Consider the following 18963-nt stretch of genomic DNA (forward strand, 5'->3'; position numbering starts at 1 on the left):
GGTATATGCAAACATTTGTAAATAAAGTGACTGAAATAAAAAACAAACAAATAAATGTTCTGCCTCTAAAAAATGGAAAAAAAATATATTGATGGATTCTTTGCTAATTTGTAATATTACTGATTTTAAGTATTATTTTAAATAGTAACTATTACAATTTACTCCAAATGTTTGAAGTAAACCACCACTGTCACAATTTGAAAATTGTTGACAAAGTTTTACAGTGACTCATAGAGCCTTTTCATGTAGGCTATGCGTTGTGTACGTATGTTTATTAGTGCAGGCAGTTTTTGTGAGATAGCGAATCTCAGGCTGTCACTGCACCTCTGCCTCTGCACCCTGCCCGCTCTCCGCAGACCGCGCTCCGTGAGCTGACAGCTCCGCCGCGCATGCGCAGGGCGTCTCCACTGGCTCGCTCGGTGCTGAAGTTGGGCGGATGGACGGAAAACACCGCTGATGGAGATTAAACGGCAGCATGCAATCTCAACGCGCGATACCCCCGATATCCGCATAAACACGTGTAACGACACCCGCTTAGAAGACTGACATCTAGAACAAAAGCGGTAAGGCGACACACGCTCTTTAACGGTCTCGGAGGTCCCCGCTAGCTCGCCAGCTAACGCGCTAGCCGTTGCTTCCTTGCGCTTAGAGAATCAAAGAGCCGCTGTGAAAACAGAATAAAGTGGCAGTTACATTTCGCCCGCCTAAAACAGCGCGGCTTTTGGGAACAGTTTTCCCATTAATTTTCAAATGTACCACGATGTCTTGTGATTAACACGGTTTGGGCTTTACCTGCGATGACTTTCGTTAAGATGCTGGCTGTGTCGCAAAACCCAGCGAGCTGCCTAAATAGACAGCCTTTTTCGGACGATACTTGGCGGTTGAGATTTTCCAACAGCATTTATAACGCTCGCCCGCGTTTAAACGATCATTAATGTTCCAATGATGCCTAAACATGCTGTCTAGGTAGGATCCTCACTAGGTTTTGACAACTGCAGCGGAGAATGAAGGCGAATAACGGGATCACAGCCGTCTATATGTACATATCACGAAACATTGTGTTATAATGATAATTATCAGTTATTCAATCATCAAAAGTTAAACTATTGCTTTTGGTCCAAATGTACCTTTTATATTTACCTCTATGGCAGCCAACCATTTCTTTGCTATTGACTTTGTTATATATATATATATATATATATATATATATATATATATATATATATATATATATATATATATATATATATATATATATATATAAATATATAGAGTTTCCTTCCGGAGCAGGACTGATTGCTCGACCATTCATCATCACACAAGTTGTGAAGTTCCTCCCAGTCACTTGTGCTTCTGAAACAATCTGTTTCATGTGGGGAACATTTCATTTTGTGTGTCAAATAAGATGACTTGTCAGTAATTAATCCATTCATTAAAACCATTAGTGAACCACTCTTTACAAGTGAAATGCACAGTTTGTAACTTTTGTAAAATATCTATATATATTTAAAAAAAAAATTGACTATTGACCACTTACATACACTGAAAATAAAAGCCAGTAAATTGATATACTTCCGTATACTTTATATTAACGATCTGCTTGGGTTCTTCACATTTTGCTGTGATATAATGTAAGACTACGGTAGTATTGCAGTGTATTGCTTTGCAGAATTATTACATTTTTCACTTGTCGATAATGCCTGGTTAAAAGCATTAGTTTGAAGGGTTAATGAGATTAGAATAGTATTACCAGTGTCACATAGTAAAGGCAGACGTGTAATCTGCATTTTGGAAGTACTTATACAGTACTTTTTAGAAATGCATATTATTAAATTGAAGTTACGTTTTTATGAATTTTATGGGGACAATAGCACTGCACAATTCAATCATTACAAAGTGTAATGTCTTATAATTCTCCTCTAAAGACTTACATTTTTTAGTTAACAGTTTCTAATAAACGTATCTAGTTATTATTGAAAGAAAAGCTAATTAGCACTATTTAATTAATAAGCTATTTGATTTTCATCAGTACATGCAATAATTAATTTCAAGTAGAGATGAAACGGAAGCAGCTAAGAGAAGTCAGTCATTTTCACTGGAAGGTTCAGTTGTGGCATGATTACATTATGCATCAAGATGACGTAACATTACATATGTATGGATGAGTTGTTCACATGAGATCTTTAACATGCATTTAGAAAATAGATTGGATGAATTTGTATTTTATTCTGACTACGGGGTTTTTGGCGTTATTAATAAAAGTGTGCTTCCTTTTTGCTTCATTTTGTGAAATAGCACATTATTATTCGTATGTCAAACACTAATTAAATAAGAATTAGAATATAAGAAGTCCAGAAGTAATCAGATTAGACGGAGTGCAGTCCAAAAGATTTAGTTTCAGAAGTGATCTACCGAGCACTAACTGAGAATTACCATTAATCTTTTGGTTTGGAGTAAACATATTTTATTTATGCTTATTAGTATTTATAGCCCTAGATTAAAGCAGTTCTGATGTTTTCTTTCTGGTTTGATTTATTTTCCAGATGTCTTATCCTGGATCATTTAGCCCTTGACTCAAGGAAAGGGTTTGCCTGCAGATACCAGGTGTTTGAAACCTACCTCTGGCGTTCTCCATCAGGCATGATAAGAGAAGATACAAGAGGCCACATTTTGTTTTCCAGCACACTGCCTGTCTCTACGTTTGACAATACAGTCATGATTTTCTTACCTGGTCTTCGGATGGATCGCTGCTAATTTGCATGGTAAGTTAGGGGTGGTCCTCTCCTAGATTGATTGCAATTGCGTTGATGATGTGGAAAATCACAAGACATGTTTGCCGAGCAGTGATGTGATGCAGCGCAAGGTGAGAAATGTGGGCGAAGCGGGCCCCTGTGTGATTATGGCATGGATCAGAACTGCAGTGTGACATGTTTCTTGAGCTAGGCTTTGTGGGTAACGGCTCTAGGAGGCTTCTGTTGTGCAGCCAGCCAAGGCCTATGCTATGCATCACTTGCTGTCCTGGAATGTGTATGGGGAAGTGCACAAGGGTACAAGACTCACAGCGGAAGAACAGGGTTAGAGGCATCTGAGCATGCTCACACGCAGAGGCATTTTCACACACTGCAATGTAATTCACCAGTGCAGAATGTATTTTAAGCGGGGAAGTGAGCACTCAAATGCTTGTTGTTAGAAATATATACAATTAAAGAAACCTGTTCTGTTATTTTGAATTTAAAAAATGCGTTCAGACTTTCAAAAGCGTTTGTAATCCATTCAGCAGTCATTACTTGAACAGAAAAAGATTTCTTTAAGGATGTGTGGAAAGCTATTTATTTACATAAATTATTTCATGGGTCTCTGGAATACTAAATCTGACTGGTCAATTTTGTGCATTTTCCAGGACAGTACTACATCACTGCCTATAGCTGATGAAATGTAATTAAAGGGAGAGCCCCCCCCCCCCCCCCCCCCAAAAAAAATAAAAATCCTGTAATTATTCACTTATGTTGTTTCAAACCTGTATGACTTACTTTCTTCTGTGGAACACAAAATAAGATATTTTGAAGAATGCTGATAGCAAAACAGTTTTGGTGAACCTTGACTTTTATTGTATGGACAAAACCACTGAAACATTTTCATTATATCTTCTTTATGTTCAACAGATCATACAGACTTGAAACAACATGAGCAAACGAACTGGCAACTTTACATGAAATGCACAAAAATATCTTAAAACAGAGCATGTTAATTATCTGTGACTGTGACAAGACTCTATCTGACACAAGGTTAATCAGCCAATGGGGCACAGGTATTGGTTGTTTTGTTGGCTATTAATCTCAAAATAGCCACATATCATCTCATACAGGTCTGTTGCTAGTTTTTAGTGGCCTGACTTTTTTCAGCTTAACATTTTATAAAATAATAGCCTATGATTTCCTGTGAAATCAGACTGGTTGAGTAATTGTTTTTTCCTCGGTACAACTTCTTGTTTTACATGTTGTGCAAATGTGATTCTTGTGAGTTGTTGGTCAATGCTCTAGATGTGAACAAGGGATGACTCAGTGTTTTGCATCAGGATGCATGATTTCCATCGCCTGGCACTGAATAACTGATGGTGGTTTTGTTTTGCATATTTGGTTTATATGGCTCCATTAGCGTAAACTCTCAAAGGGTGTTCACATTACATCCTAGACAAACTGAGCTTTCATCACCGGTTTGCAGGGCCATTAATCACAGCACTTGAATTTAGAGGTAGGTTTCTGTTTCAAGGTCTTTGTTTTACTATAATTTATTTATATTTTGGCATCAGTAATGTTGAGTTAATATTGATACTATGTAATGAGGCTAAGAAAACAGTACACTACTGTTACCCTAGTACAAGCACTATATTAATAATTTTTTTTTTTTTACAAAATGTTTACTTTTATATTTAATAATAATAATTCTTTACATTTATATAGTGCTTTTCTAAGCACTCAAAGCGATGTGCAGTGTGCTTTATTTATTTATTTTAGAGTGCAAATGATGTGTAGCATATTTAATGCTGTCCTTTCTTACATAAAAATGGGCTGTTATATGGTTTTGTCCTTTATCACAGCAATGCATTTCAGTCAGCAGTGGATCTTTAAATTATGCACCACAAATTGCGACAAAAAGTCAGCCAACCAAATGCCCCGTGATTATGGGATATTTACCAATACCATACTGGGAAACTATCATTTGATACCGTCTCAGAGCTCCAGCTTGTCTGTTTAGTGCCCAGACTGTTTGTCCCCAAATATTTGGATCAGATATCTAGGTGATGTGATATGGTGTTTGTGCTGCCAAACCCTGCCAAACGATCAGTTTCCAGAAAGCTTTTGCAAAAATGAACACATTTGTTGAGGTCATGGTGTGAGGCATCATGTTTACTAGGGTTTTCCAAAGTTTATTCCACATAATTGATTTGCAGTTCGCTCCAACAACTTGTAGAGCTTAAAGCCATTCGTTGAATAGAGTAATGAGGCAAGTCTCATTCAAGTCCCATAAAGGCCACAAACACTTGAAGTGGTGCAGGGGTTAAATGAATAGTTAAAGGGTTAGTTCACCCAAATAGCAAAATTATGCAATTAATAACTTACCCTCATGTTTTTCCAAACCTGTAAGACCTCATCAGGGCTTCATTTTTAACATTAGTTAATTAATTGGTTAACAAACTGCAAATGACAAATTTTTCTGAACATAGGTATTCCAATATTTAATATTTAAATATTTTATTAAAATGTAAAGTTGCAACTGTATTAGTTAATGAGCTAACATGAACTATGACTTGGTTTTTTTTTTAACAAAGATGAATAACTTCTGTAGCAAATGTAACTATGGTGAATGTTAATGGTTAACTAATGAGATTGTAAAGTGATACCTATGGGTCCTAATAGTTCTTATGCACTTTAATCTGTGTAAAACTTTTAACTTTATACTGTATATTTTTCTTTATTGTTTTATTTTATTTAAATTTTCAGTTATTTTTGTCATTAGAAAAAAATTATTTAACCTACTATATTATAGTATACTATATTTTGAGCACTTTTTAAAACTACATTTCAATACCGTGATAATACCGTTTACCATAATAAAAGCATGAGCAATTAATCGCAACAGGACAATTTGATACCGGCATATGTCTAATACATAAATGTACTAGGGAGCTCCTAAATATTGACAAAAATCACTTTTAGCATATATAAAATGTATAATTTTTCTTTTTACAGTAAATTGGACTTTAATATGGATTACTCATTTAGTCTAATTTTCATTGACAATAAACTTTTTTTTTAATCTAATTAGTTTTCCGTATAATTTTGTTTTGATGGGTTTGTATGTTTTTTTTAAATGTTTTTTTATTTTACATATTTTAAGAAACAGGAAGTGACAGCCATTGCATTTTTACAAACCATGTTCTTACTAAAAGAAAAAAAACATTGCATTTGCTCATGTGTTAGAACATGTGAGATCCCATACTACCACTGCCTGTGTGTGTTCAGCCCCACCAGCATCTCTCACTCTCACCCTCTTACATTTCACTAATTAAGCATCTTGCTAGAGGAATGAATGTCTAATCTGAAGAGGGGATTTCTGTACTTTCTGTCTGTCTGTCTGTCTGTCTGCCTCTCTCTCTCTCTCTTGTTTCAGTCTCTACAGACACCCTCTCACGTGCATTTTAGTAGATCTCAGCTGAATATGCATCTGACAGTAAAATAGGAAACAGTCCAACAAGCTCAGATACTGAACATCCTTATGATCCTTTAACTCTACCATAAATCCCTCCCCTGGGATCTCAAAATAATTAATAATCTCTTTTGGTCTTACTTTAGATTTAGAAACATCTGTAGTTAACAAGACACTCCAGCTAACACAGTTCCCAAGCCCCCACTGCTTTATTTCTAATCGGATATGTCTGTCCACAGCCGCAGAGTGTGAGTGGAGTTGAAATGAGGAAAAGGCAGCAGGGACGCATTGAAGGACCCCCACAGGCACCTGGTCACCCGAGGCCCAACACCTGCTGTCTGTGCTGGTGTGGATGCTGCAAATGCCTCTGGTACACCCCATCCTTCATTATGTTCTGCTGTAAACATCTACTTGCATGGTATATGGCTATTTGCTTAAAAATGAGTTTTACATTAAGTAGCACACATTTTTTTGTATTTTATCACCATTACCTGGCTCAGGTACATTACCGTTCAAAAGTTTGGGGTTGGTAAGATTTTTTTATGCGTTTTTGATTACATTTGATCAAGAATACATTAACAACAGTAATATTGTGAAATATTTTTATAAAGATTTATATTTCTTATTTTTTATCAATATTGAAAATAGTTGCAGCTTAATATTTTTGTGAAAACAATCCTTTTTATTAGGATTATTTTACATTGATTTGAAATAGAAACCTTTTGTAACATTATAAATGCCTTGCTGTCACTTCACATTTATTTGTATAGTGCTTTTCACGATATACATCGTTGCAAAGCAGCTTCACAGTAAATTAAAGTTTCTACATTACATTTAGTTGTTTATTAGTGGGGACTACAGTATGTCAAGGTGATGTCAAAATGGCAAAAATGCTTTTAGAGTTTTAACTAACTATAGCTAGGTCCTTAATGACATCCGACTGACATAATTTTTAAATGGCATAAACACCAGTATGTGAATTCTGCAGTGTTTCATAATATTACTTGGTTAGTCTCACTTTTCCATCGTCCATCGCCCATTTATTTGATGATTACTGACTATGAGTGCGCTTTTAAGCATGCCCATAAATTAAGGTGTAAAAAACAATAGATGTGTATATGTAGATGCCATATTAGTGGCTGTTTCTGTGGGCCACTGTACGTAAGCTGTTCACCATATTGGAATGGTCAAAGCAGACCTGTGAACCATGCCATAAGTGCAGCTGAACAGTTCTGCATTCAAATACACCCAATAGGATTAAGCTTGCCGCAAAGCACCGGCAAAAGTAATTACCATAATTGTGACGGGGGAAATAGTAATTATTTACTAATAAACTAGTGTTTTCTGAGTGCGTCGCAACGATGAAGTTGCCGATCCTGACTTGCCATCTCCTCATTAGAAGCGCATCTTTACAGATTATGATTATAATTAGGTTTTGTTTTTGATTTGTTTCGTTAAGTAGTCATTTAAAACTTTCTATAAATATATATTTAGCATGTCTGTGAGGCAAGTTTTCAGATACAGAAAGCGCATCTTGTTTGTTTTCTTTATTTTATAAAAGCACAACATAGTTGATATTGTGAGTGCACACAAATAAAAGTAGACCTTTAGCAGTTACGAATGATGTATTACTCTTAACATTATGAGCAAAAATGCAAGTTATCACACTGGCTTCTCCATGTCCTGAAGTGTCTCTGCACAAACTATTGGATATAAGCGCACATTTATCTAGGTTTAACGTTTAAACCTTGTTATATGCTTGAACTCTTTTATATCTGTAGATTTTGTTTTAGGCAAGTCGTGATGATTTGAGAAGGCTTAAATTGTTCAAACGTAGGCTCACCGTCTGCCCCTGACCTCTTGGTTGTTACTCAAAAAAAAAAAAAAAAAAATATTTAACAAACAAAAAATGCTCTAAATGTTTTTCTAAATTAACGTAATAAAAACACTAAATGAAACGAAATATAATCACTTTGCTATTACATACAAAACTGAACTATTTTAATTGCTGAAACAATAGTATAAGCTGTTTAGGGACTGTTTAGCTGTTCAAATCAGACACTAGAACATCCCTTCATTCAGATACAGTGGACATGGGCCAAGTCTGGAATATTTTGCTACTAGATAGAGTGTGGCCAACTGGTTTAGCCAAGGCCAAAGATCAAGAAGGCCAAAGATCAAGAAGGCCAAACTACTGGAGTTGGCCATCCGAGGGGCATGTGACTGTAATGGAGGATAGTACATAATTGAGCCATGAGATGTTCAGTTTGAAGCCTTTAAAACACTTAATTTATCTTTAAATTTAAGTTTAAATTTCAGTTCAGTGAAGCACATTAAGCTTCAACCCTTTTATAGTAAGTTACCTTTCTTGTAGAATTCATTTTCATCAGCTGTCCCCCTATTTTATTTTTAAATTTAATAAAAATTGTAATTTTATCTACAAACAAACACATCGTGTGTTTTTATTTATTTATTTATTATTAGAAACAAATTCAGGCTGTTTTTACTCTTTAAAAAAAAATAGAATAAGTGTTCCTTAAAGGGTTAAATTAGCTTGTAAAAATATGAAGAGAAAAAAAAGCAGTTTAAGTTTGAGGCTGGGCCATTGAACAAAGAAAGATTGGAAAGGCTATAACACAGCTTGCAGGGGGACTATAAATAACATGAATAAATACAAATATTGCATGAAATAAAGAAAACATTGAGGAGGCAGTACAAACCCTGCTCAGTAACCTCGGGTTTCCACAGCCATCCCCCCACTACACACTGCCATTATCTGCTCAGTAAATGGCTATTTCTGTCCCACATCACATGCAAAACGGCTGTGTAGTACGTTATATATTTAGAGTCTTGTCAGCTTGTCGAACCCCATGGCTAACAAACACAATTATACTTGCTCTACAGAAACTTGGATTGAGAAACACAGTGGGTGTTCACTTGTAATTTGTAGCTTAGTTTCAATAAATGCTCTTTTTAGACTAGAGGAGGAATTTTAGTATTTAGTACTTGTAGTACTTTAGTACTTGTATTATGTTTAGATAAGTTTTTCCAAGTAACACTGAATTAAATTAGAAGTTTTGGCGTAGAACAACTGAAATAGTATTTTCTAGTAAATCTTTTTTTTATTACAACTTTAACGTTTGGGCCATTCAAATGTTTGATAACCACTGCCATAGGTTATAATATGTTTACATTTTATATAATCTTTTATTCCAAAAGAAAAATGTGTTTTTTCCATGAATGGTTATGTACTGGAATAGCACTTGTTAGTTTCCAGTCTCTAGTTTTACCATAGCTGTATAACCTTGCATGATGATCAACGCAATATGTTTCAAATGCCACAGAGACTTTGCTGTGTCTAACACTTCTCTTCTCACCCTAGGAATGAAGACAGAAGGGAACGCTCAGAGAGGCAAACATGTACAAAGATGGATAGCATAGAAGCGACAGAGGAACAGTGAGTCTGTTATAAAGATATATAGATATATATATATCTATATATATCCTGTTATAATGAGTAACATTTTCTTAAGATGGAACTGCAATTTTGTTAACCATCTTAAATGAAATTATCAAAAAATCTCACAAAGTTTGTTCCCAAGTCCTTTTCTAATCGAGTGCCTTTTTATTCCATTTACTTGCGCTTTATTTACTGACAGCTGAAGTAAAGTTATTTTGTATGGGTGGTTCCTGCTTATTTTCATTGTCTCCCATTTGAAGGCATCCCACACTGGATGAGGTGATTGCCTGGTCACGGAGCTTTGAGATGATGATGCGCTCTCCAGAGGGGAGGGATGTTTTCCGGGAGTTCTTGCGGTCCGAGTACAGCGAAGAGAACCTGATGTTCTGGATGGCCTGTGAGGAACTGAAGAAAGAAACCAACTCATCTGCTATCGATGAAAAAGCCAGGATCATTTATGAAGACTACGTCTCCATTCTTTCGCCAAAAGAGGTTAGAATACAGTGTGCGTACGAATAAACAATGCTGTCTGTGGCTGCAATACATTCAGAAATATAAGATAGTCTTATTAAATTCATAATTCATCTAAAAATGACCAAAACAAAAGATATTCTCAAGCATTTTTGTGCAGGAGCAGTCTCTGAATAGTTTTAAAACTAGCTTTTATTATTATTGGGTGCATATGGGTGTGTTTTTTCCTATATACAACTTTAGTCAGATGACAAGCATTAAGCTTCTGTTTTGCTGAGTTTTTTCCCCTTGGAGCAACATTGTGCTGATTTTTTTTTCTGTACAATATTTAATGCAAAGCTTTAAGATAATGATTGTTCATTGATATTCATATTTAAGATAAGCTTTTTTTGCATTCTTTTTATATTTTTTATGCCATCTCTCAATAAAAATATGATTTAATGTTTGCTAAAGATAATAATAATAATTATTTATTACATTTATATAGCACTTTTCTAAGCACTCATCACACTTTTCTTTATCTATGTTTCCATCCAAAGATGCAAATTGAACTTATGCGCAAAACTGAAATATCGCATAAAACATTTGCGAATAAAGCACCATTTCTGTCCAATGAGATAGAGAACAAAATCGTCACTTCCTGATAAACTGGCACTAAATAATTTGCTCAGACATTTCAGAACAACGAAACAACATATAGATGCTATGAACGAGATCGGTCCACTGGTTAGTCAAGTTGTTCTCATATTGCAAAGTCACATGACTTTTTCAATGCGCATGGTGGAATTTATTCAGTAAATGTGTTTCCATCATAGTTTATGCACATTTTTTCTTATCGGACAAGAAATTTATCCTACTCAGTTGTGCGCATACGTTTTTTATGCGCATTTTTAGAATTTATGCACATCTCACCGTTTCCATCCAGTGGTTTTTTACGCGATGATCCAAAATGCGCATAAAAATAGGTGGATGGAAACGTATTGTGAGGGGGGGTCTCCTCATCCATCACCAGATGTGATTTGTGATGTTGTTCAAAGGTTTTTTTGCTGTACATCTTTTTTGTTGTTGCATGTTTTCTTCAATTAAAAAAAAATACATTACAGTCTGAATTAAAAAATAAATAAATTTTTGCATACAATATTTCACACAAAGCTTGAAGATTGTTGTTCTTCGAAGATCGAAGTTGTTCTCATTAAAATGGAAATTTAAAAACAAAAAATTCTCTAAGTGGTCTAAATTAAATATAAGCAGTGTTTTTAGATCTTTATGTAAAGTTGTTGATCTTTATGTTTGTTGTCGGTCGGCAGGTCAGCTTGGATTCACGGGTGAGGGAAGTCATCAACCAAAGCCTGGACGAACCCAGCGGTACGATGTATGAGGAGGCCCAGCTTCAGATCTACACCCTCATGCACAGAGACTCCTTCCCCCGATTTCTCAACTCATCTGTTTACAGGGATCTCCTTAACAGCAAGAGGGCCTGCTTAGACACCTAGGTTTCAGCAAGAACATTTGTGACAAAAAAGCCCCAAGGTGCCACTCTTGAAAGGTGTGATGTTTCTTATTTCAAGAGTGAGTAGTTAAGCAATTCTGAGCATCCACTAGTGACCCTGAAGTTCAGTTCTGTTTAAGTGCCAATATGAGCTGCTCAGGCAACCGTGACACAGAGAAAACGTGTAGGAAAACTGACAGATCCGTACTTCCTACTCTCAACTTCCTTGTCTTTTTTTTCATCCTCCTGTTTTGTCTCTTTTGACTCCTCAAATGTCCTTTCTATTCCTGTTTAGCTCACGTGTTCTCTTTATCTCTCTATGTTCTTTCTACCTGATCCTTTCCATCTTTTATGCCTCCCATATCTGAGGACAGCTGAAAAGTGTTATTAATATTTTTTAAAGAACATCAAAAAACAAATGGATAAGCGGTAGATGTTAAACTAGAAAACCTTTGCATGAAACAAGGTTATGGAATTTACTCCAGTTTGACATTTAAGCCCCAGACTACAATGTTTTTTTTTTTTATGCTGTCATGGGGAGAGAACATTGTAAAGCTCTCGTAAGAGAAGGGAAAATTAGCTGTGCCAATTGTTTTGTAAAAGAGAAGCTGGGAAGCGTAATCGCCGTCTTGCCGTCCAAACTCTTTCTTTGCGTGTCGACAGTTCTTTAACTGGGAAACATAAGGGCTAGCTAGTGTTGTGATTGGGCAGCTAAATGAATCATGAACATTTCTTTCTCTCTGCAAAAATCACAATGCCTCGACAATGAGTAAGGGCACAAAAGCTGCTGATGCTGGTGACGACACAGTTTATTGTGTAAGCCCCTCCCAGTCTGTAACTAACAGAGAGAAGCACAGGTACTGTATGTCATGGGCTGTAAGCTTCGCTGGATTGACCGAGAATTGCTTGAAAATCACTCACCAACGTTCTGGAGGTTCTTAAAAGAGCTTCGAATTGTCTTACACATTAAAGAAATGTATTTTATTAAACAAAAGTGTAGTGAACACTATGCCTTGTTTTTGAGAGTTACACTAGATCTATATCAAATAACTGTGATCGCCGAGACCTGCTCGATGAGGTGGTGCGACCGAGTCGGATCCAACAGGGAAACGTTTCTCTGTCTTCGAGGAGCGCTCATTCTCACGCCTCGGAAAAGCGCAGGTCATTGAAAAACGAAAAACAAGTCAGTCTTTTTTACGATACTTTTTTTTCCAGCATGCGTTACTTCTGTTGTGTCATGTACTGTACACATTGCAATACTCCACCCAGATAGGATGTGAACCTCTGCAGGAAGCTTATGAAAGATGATTTCCTTTAGAGGTTTAGACGTGAGTCCCTTAAGAATGACAGCTTTTCAGCTCCGTGTTGCTGGATTCAAACTTGTTCTATTTTCTAGACGTTTATTGTGCTATTGCAATCGCAGCAGCCAGTGCATGAAAACACGATATTTAAAATACTGGTGTGTTAAACCACTTTCTCACCTTTTAGCGGAGTAATTCAAGAGTGCATTGCATTTAAACCAACGTTTTTTGGTCACCATACCCAACCTCAAAGTGGAATTTTCCCTGAACTCTTGTGCCAATGAATGATCGTTTTGTGTTGTTGTTGGGCTTTCTTACTGGTGCTCTGAGAGTTAAGTGCCATTCACTCTGCAGGTTTACCACATTAAAATGAAGACCTTTGGCACTTTTCAGAGTGCATAGCTATCCTTCTTTGAAGTATTTGTGTGTTTGAGCATCAGTCAATGTGAGGAGGTCCTTCATTTATGCTGTTTTAGAAACCGGATAGGTGTTACCTAGTAGTTTACTTACTGAAGCGGCGAACCAACATGGGAAGCTTGGCTTTCCCACGTTTCTTAAACAAAATGATTACATTTTTATTGTTTGTTTTAAAAGAAAAAAGTTATGTCATTAAAGAAATGAGCAATAAATAAAAATTGTTTTGCTCTTAAAAAAAAAAAAAAAAGACTCATAGACATTTACCAAACTATCTTTGAGGGGGGGAATCAGAGGTTGACGAAATTGACACACACTTACTGATAAATGTCAATGGAAAATAATGTGACTGCATGACTACTTCAGTCTGTACACGTCAGTGATCCAGGACGTCCCACATCATAGAGGTCATTGAAACTACTAGACAGGAAACAAAGTGAATATATTATTATTTTTAATGGGTCACTTTAAAGCAGATATGGACAAATAAAGAAGAAAAAGGAAGATAATCATGATGTGTTCATTTAAGTGATGAGAAATTTGTATCATACTGTACCTCTGAAGTGTATCACTCAAAGGTATAAGTTCTTATTATTGACAAAAAAAATTGGAGGGAAATAAAGAATGGAAATTGGTGCAGTATTATGATACTGTATTTTACTGCAGACTGAATCATTGAATAAAAACTATAAACGTCATAAAAAACTATCAGTATCACAGACAAAAGGTATTTATCAAAGTATCATTCTGTAAATGACAAAAAAATATTTTCACCCCATTATTAATTAGATTGCAGATTATACAAGAGCGTGCAATGTCCCATTTGGTCCCATTTACAGTAAACCATCATTTTGAGAGTAGTTATCTGTTTTATTTCAATGCCTCAACTTCATTTTTGCTGCTAATGTTTGATCCGATTTCGAGAGTTCAGGAGTTTTTCACTTGATGGCTGTCACAGTGATGGCTAACAGCTGTTGATAATGATTTTATAAGCATGGTTTGACTAAGAAAAATATTCTTTCTTGCCAAAAGGCTCCTTTTCTAAGCAAAAGAAGTGGACCCTGTGCCATGTGATTATAGGAGCGCCGTCCGTCCACATGGACGAGGTCTCGTTTTAATTGGATTTCCACTACCTCTCGTTATGCTTCTTCAGTTTTTTCCTCATCTAGTTGTTAATGTTTATTTTGATCTACTTGAAGCCTAATACTGTAACAGATCTATACCGAGGGTTTACTAAGAAGAGTAGCATTTGGTTTGTTTGTTGAATTCCTTTCAGCATAATTCTGATATATACTCACAAAGAATTCAGGAAACATACTATTTAAGGGCTAATCCCATATTGCCTATGCAAATATCTTAATTGTCATATTGGAATAATTAGTGACTGAGGAATGTTTTCCTGAAATTGGGTGGAACACTGGTTTACATAGTATATATAACTGGTTTTATATATATATATAATATATCCTTCTTGATGAAAAAAGCTACTCGATTAAGACTGAAATAAATCTGTGTTGTATCTACTGTGGGTTGACAGTTCACTATTGATGTAAACTGCATATTGAATGTAAGGTACTGTGCATGCTAAAGTTTATTTGTTCAAGTGATGGAAAACTCTGGGCTTTGGAGCCGCACTAGGCAGGAGGGAAGTAATTGAATTATTTGTGGATGAAGCAAGTGTCTATTCTTGTTTTTAAGGGTGCTTCAGTCTTTTTTTGCAAAGGTTGAGGGGCTACTTAGGGCACTTTAAACACGCTTTTCACGAACAAGAATATCTACCTCTTGGTTCTGTTCTCTCCATATGCTTGATATAGAAGAGCGAGCCTTGAAAAACAACGTAGCGTGCACACATTTCGATTGTCTTGACTTGGTTTAGAGCCACAGGTGCTTTTTAGGGAGTAAATTTTAACTCATTCTTATAGATTAAACTTCTTATACTTTAGTTATGTTGCTTTTCATCCTGTTTTAACAAAAGATTGATAATTTATGCCCAAGCAAAGACACATTTGCTGTTTAAAGAAAATTTCTCATTTATTCCAGTAACTGTTAGAGCATATGCTTGCGTTATGTGATATATATATACGGATTGCTGTAATTACAGAAAAAGTGTTAACAGCACTGAGTAGTACTTGATCGATAGCATTACTAGTGTGCTACATGCTTCACAATTATTCATTGTAAGCACATGAAATATGCTCTTTACATTCATCAGTGCCATTGATTTGAAGGGTCATGTATGGTAACCTGAATTAGGGTAAACTGAATTTGAATGACCCTATGAATATATATGAATATTGCAAGGTGAAAGGCTTCATACATCAGCTTTTATTTCATTAAGTCTTTTTTCACTATCACATGGAACTGGAAAGAGATCAGGTAACATTTTTCATTAAAAATCTGTTGCCTGACTTTTAAATCATAATTCATACTTCATTTATTGTGGTGTTACTAAAAGTGTTGTCTTTATATCAGTTCACAATTACATTCCAGTCGTTTTCAAGATAAATTATACTAAATACTAAATTATTTAATTTCGACATCTTATTGCTAAAATATTGTGTATCACAAATTTATTAACTTGATATATATTTTAACAAAACATAGTTTAGCTGCTCCAATAACACAAACAAGCTGCCAGTTGCAATTGTCAAAATTTCAATGCGATTTAAAAAATGTTATAAGGGACATAGAAGCCCTGTGTACATTTATGTTGTGATGACAATGAAGAATTATCAACTGCTATAATTTCATGGCATCTTTCATATAGACTCTGGAGCCAAACTGACTTCTGTATCACAGTTTATCACAGTCACCCCGAAGTGCCTTGAATGTTTAGGCCATGATCTATGATTTATAGCTATTATCCCAAGAGAAGATGTTTGTCTTTTAAAAGCCTGTGCTCTTCTCTAGGACTGAATGCATGATGCACACTGTAAAATGTTAAAGGAAGGAAAATGTTAAAGGCAAGATCATTGCAAATAAGTGTGAACTGATAGTATTTCAGCATTTTTAGCCTTTCAGCTTGTGTCATTGTCCTCTGCTCAAAACAACAACATTATTCTTTTAACCCATCATCATCTTGATTACAAGTTGTGATTATACAAGTGTTTGGTGCTTATTATGTGTTAAATCATGAAATAACAAATCTTTCGTCCCATTGTCACAATATTTTCTTTCTTACGCAATACAGACTTGACCTGTTTTGTTTCTCCTAAGATCAGACACAGATCAGGCCTTCACTGAAGGCGTTCTTTAGAGCTGTGCCATGATGCGAGTCCTAATAAATCACCTATTTTAATATAAACTCTTTTAAAATGAGCATTCAATCATATTTGTCTTGTTTTTAATACCGGAGGAACAACTATAAAGCCTTTGTAGATTATAACTCATAAAAGAAAAAAATGGTCTTTTATATTTGGCATGCATTTGCTATTTAAAATAGCTTAGTCAACACAATACTGTACAAGTATATATAGAAGTACTGCAATCTGGCGACAGTAACACTGAATCTCTAGGAGGAGTTTTAGAAATGGACATATATATTGGAAATATTTGAAGTTTCTTTATAAGTGATCATATTTAAATATGGTATTCTGTGCTGAACTCTCAAAACTTTGGTAAAATGACTGAAATTCGACTTATAGTAATGAAAATAGTTTACTGTAAATTGATGCGGTTAAGTTCAGGAAAGCCAGTACTTGTTTATTAACAATTGAGCCCAGGCGGATGGGCATCATTCCGATCACATGTACTCCTGCATGAACAATATAAAAACAGAGAACAAATGTATTTGTAGACATCAAATAAAGTGACTTATATGACCAATATGGGGCTGCTTCTGTCTGTCTAACACATGGTAACATACTGTACTAAATGGCAAAATAGCAGTGTCATTTGTGAAAAGTGATTTTATATTCACCTCTTAGTCTGCGATGGCTTGTGCAAAGTTTAAACTGAAAGCATCTCCTGACATTGTAGCAATAGTGGTTTAACATTTGTTTAAACGCATAGATCACAGGAATGACATGACAAATAATTGACTTTAGCTACTAACATGCATGAGAACTGTACTAAAGTCTTATCACATTCTCCTTGGAGGATTCCTATGAGCTCTGATGGTTCCTTTTGGAAGATCTCCACATCAGGCTATTCACTTAAATTCTTTTTTTTTTTTTTTTTTTTTGGTTGCAATGTGTTTAACTATTTTTGTCTTTACTCCCCAGACAACAATATTATAAATCTCTGAAGTGCATTGAAAGTACCGGCATTCCTGTATTTTCTGGAACGGTCGCATAATGTGCCAAAATTATTAAACAAACACTTAGATTTATGAAGACAAACTGTCCAGACACAAATTCCTCAAAAAGTCATGGGTATCATATCTATTCTGTGAACTCCACTTTATAATAGCGTAAGGTAAAGTTTTGCGCTCATTAACAGCAGACTGACACAAACTGATTGGTCTTGTAAAACAGCTGAAACATGTTATTAGGAAAAAAAAGGAAATCATAATTTTCAATGATAAGTTTAAAGTCATTGACACGTTTTAATTATAATGTTAAATGTGTTTTGTTTGGTTTCTAAATGGGTGTTCAAAATGCTAGTTATATTCATTTTATAACATAAAAAGAAACATTGGTTTTAGACTAGTAAATCTTTCCAAATCCAGCAAAAGATTTGATAAAATACAAAACAGCTTGGAGACAACTATTATTAATATTTTCCATGTTTTGAGTAATAGTTAAATCATCAAAACTATATGAAATAACACAAAATAAAGGATGATCATTTGTTCTCATCAATTAAAATGAAATAGTAATAATTAATAATTAAAATATTGCTTTGGGAAAGACATTCATACATAGGAACAATGTCTATTTATTTACAACAATTTTTAATGATTTAATCATAAGATTTTAGATAAAAACGGCTCATGAGAAAAACATCTGTCAGATGTGATGGTAAAACACATACATACACACACACACACACATATATATATATATATATAATAAAATGAAAAAGGACAAAATTCAGATTCTTTTAAAACTTTTTTTATTCAAATTGTGTTCATGGTAGTGGATCTCCCTATTTATGGGAGCATTATACCCCATCACATAATAAATATACTGGAAGCCCCTTGTTTCCCATAGTATAAATGCGCATTTTGCTTTTATCAACTATATTTCCAGATCCATGAAATTCCTCCATCCTCATTTTAGTTCTTGGAAGAATTATTGAATAAATTTGAGCTTGCCATACTCAGGGATGTAAAGATCATTTACAACAATCGTCCATGGGTCAATTCATCATCTCATTAATGGTGAGACATCAGAGGAAAAAGTGCATATGACGTTTCAAAGAGTGAACACGGCCATTTTTGGTTGTTGTTGTTTTTTTAGTTCATCTAGAGAAATAACATTTTTCTTGTCACTGCTTTTAATGCATCAGTAACCAGTTCAGAATCCTTGTAGTGCTTGTATGTTAATATATACCAATGACACGTCTGGATCATAACATGTTTCAAAACAGCACTGTGCAAGTAAAGTACTGTGTAACATCCCTGACACTTTCTTTAGTTACGTGATCTTACATTACTTAGGCAACAGTATAAAAATAAT

General features: G+C 35.1%; 1 protein-coding gene across 3 annotated transcripts; it reads left to right on the forward strand.

The window, feature by feature from the left end:
• The first annotated feature begins 376 nt into the window (after window positions 1-376).
• On the forward strand, window positions 377-17167 carry LOC128026243 (regulator of G-protein signaling 17). 3 transcript variants are annotated; one of them, XM_052613114.1, is made up of 6 exons: window positions 377-563; window positions 2544-2762; window positions 6447-6625; window positions 9590-9664; window positions 9928-10159; window positions 11446-17167. In XM_052613114.1, the coding sequence occupies exons 2-6, from the start codon at window positions 2760-2762 to the stop codon at window positions 11629-11631; spliced, it is 675 nt and encodes a 224-aa protein (XP_052469074.1). In that variant the 5' UTR covers window positions 377-563; window positions 2544-2759; the 3' UTR covers window positions 11632-17167. The 3 variants fall into 3 exon arrangements, with proteins under 3 accessions (XP_052469074.1, XP_052469077.1, XP_052469075.1); XM_052613117.1 differs by having other exon boundaries at window positions 384-563; window positions 6447-6577; XM_052613115.1 differs by lacking the exons at window positions 377-563; window positions 2544-2762 and adding an exon at window positions 4052-4251.
• Window positions 17168-18963: the final 1796 nt, after the last annotated feature.

The sequence above is a fragment of the Carassius gibelio genome, chromosome A13 (assembly GCF_023724105.1).
Source record: "Carassius gibelio isolate Cgi1373 ecotype wild population from Czech Republic chromosome A13, carGib1.2-hapl.c, whole genome shotgun sequence".
Classification (NCBI taxonomy): domain Eukaryota; kingdom Metazoa; phylum Chordata; class Actinopteri; order Cypriniformes; family Cyprinidae; genus Carassius; species Carassius gibelio.

Coding starts and splice junctions, on each gene's coding strand:
- LOC128026243 (XM_052613114.1), top strand. Junction 6,626..9,589: donor TGTAAACATCTACTTGCATG/GTATATGGCTAT, acceptor TTCTCACCCTAG/GAATGAAGACAGAAGGGAAC. Junction 9,665..9,927: donor ATAGAAGCGACAGAGGAACA/GTGAGTCTGTTA, acceptor TCCCATTTGAAG/GCATCCCACACTGGATGAGG.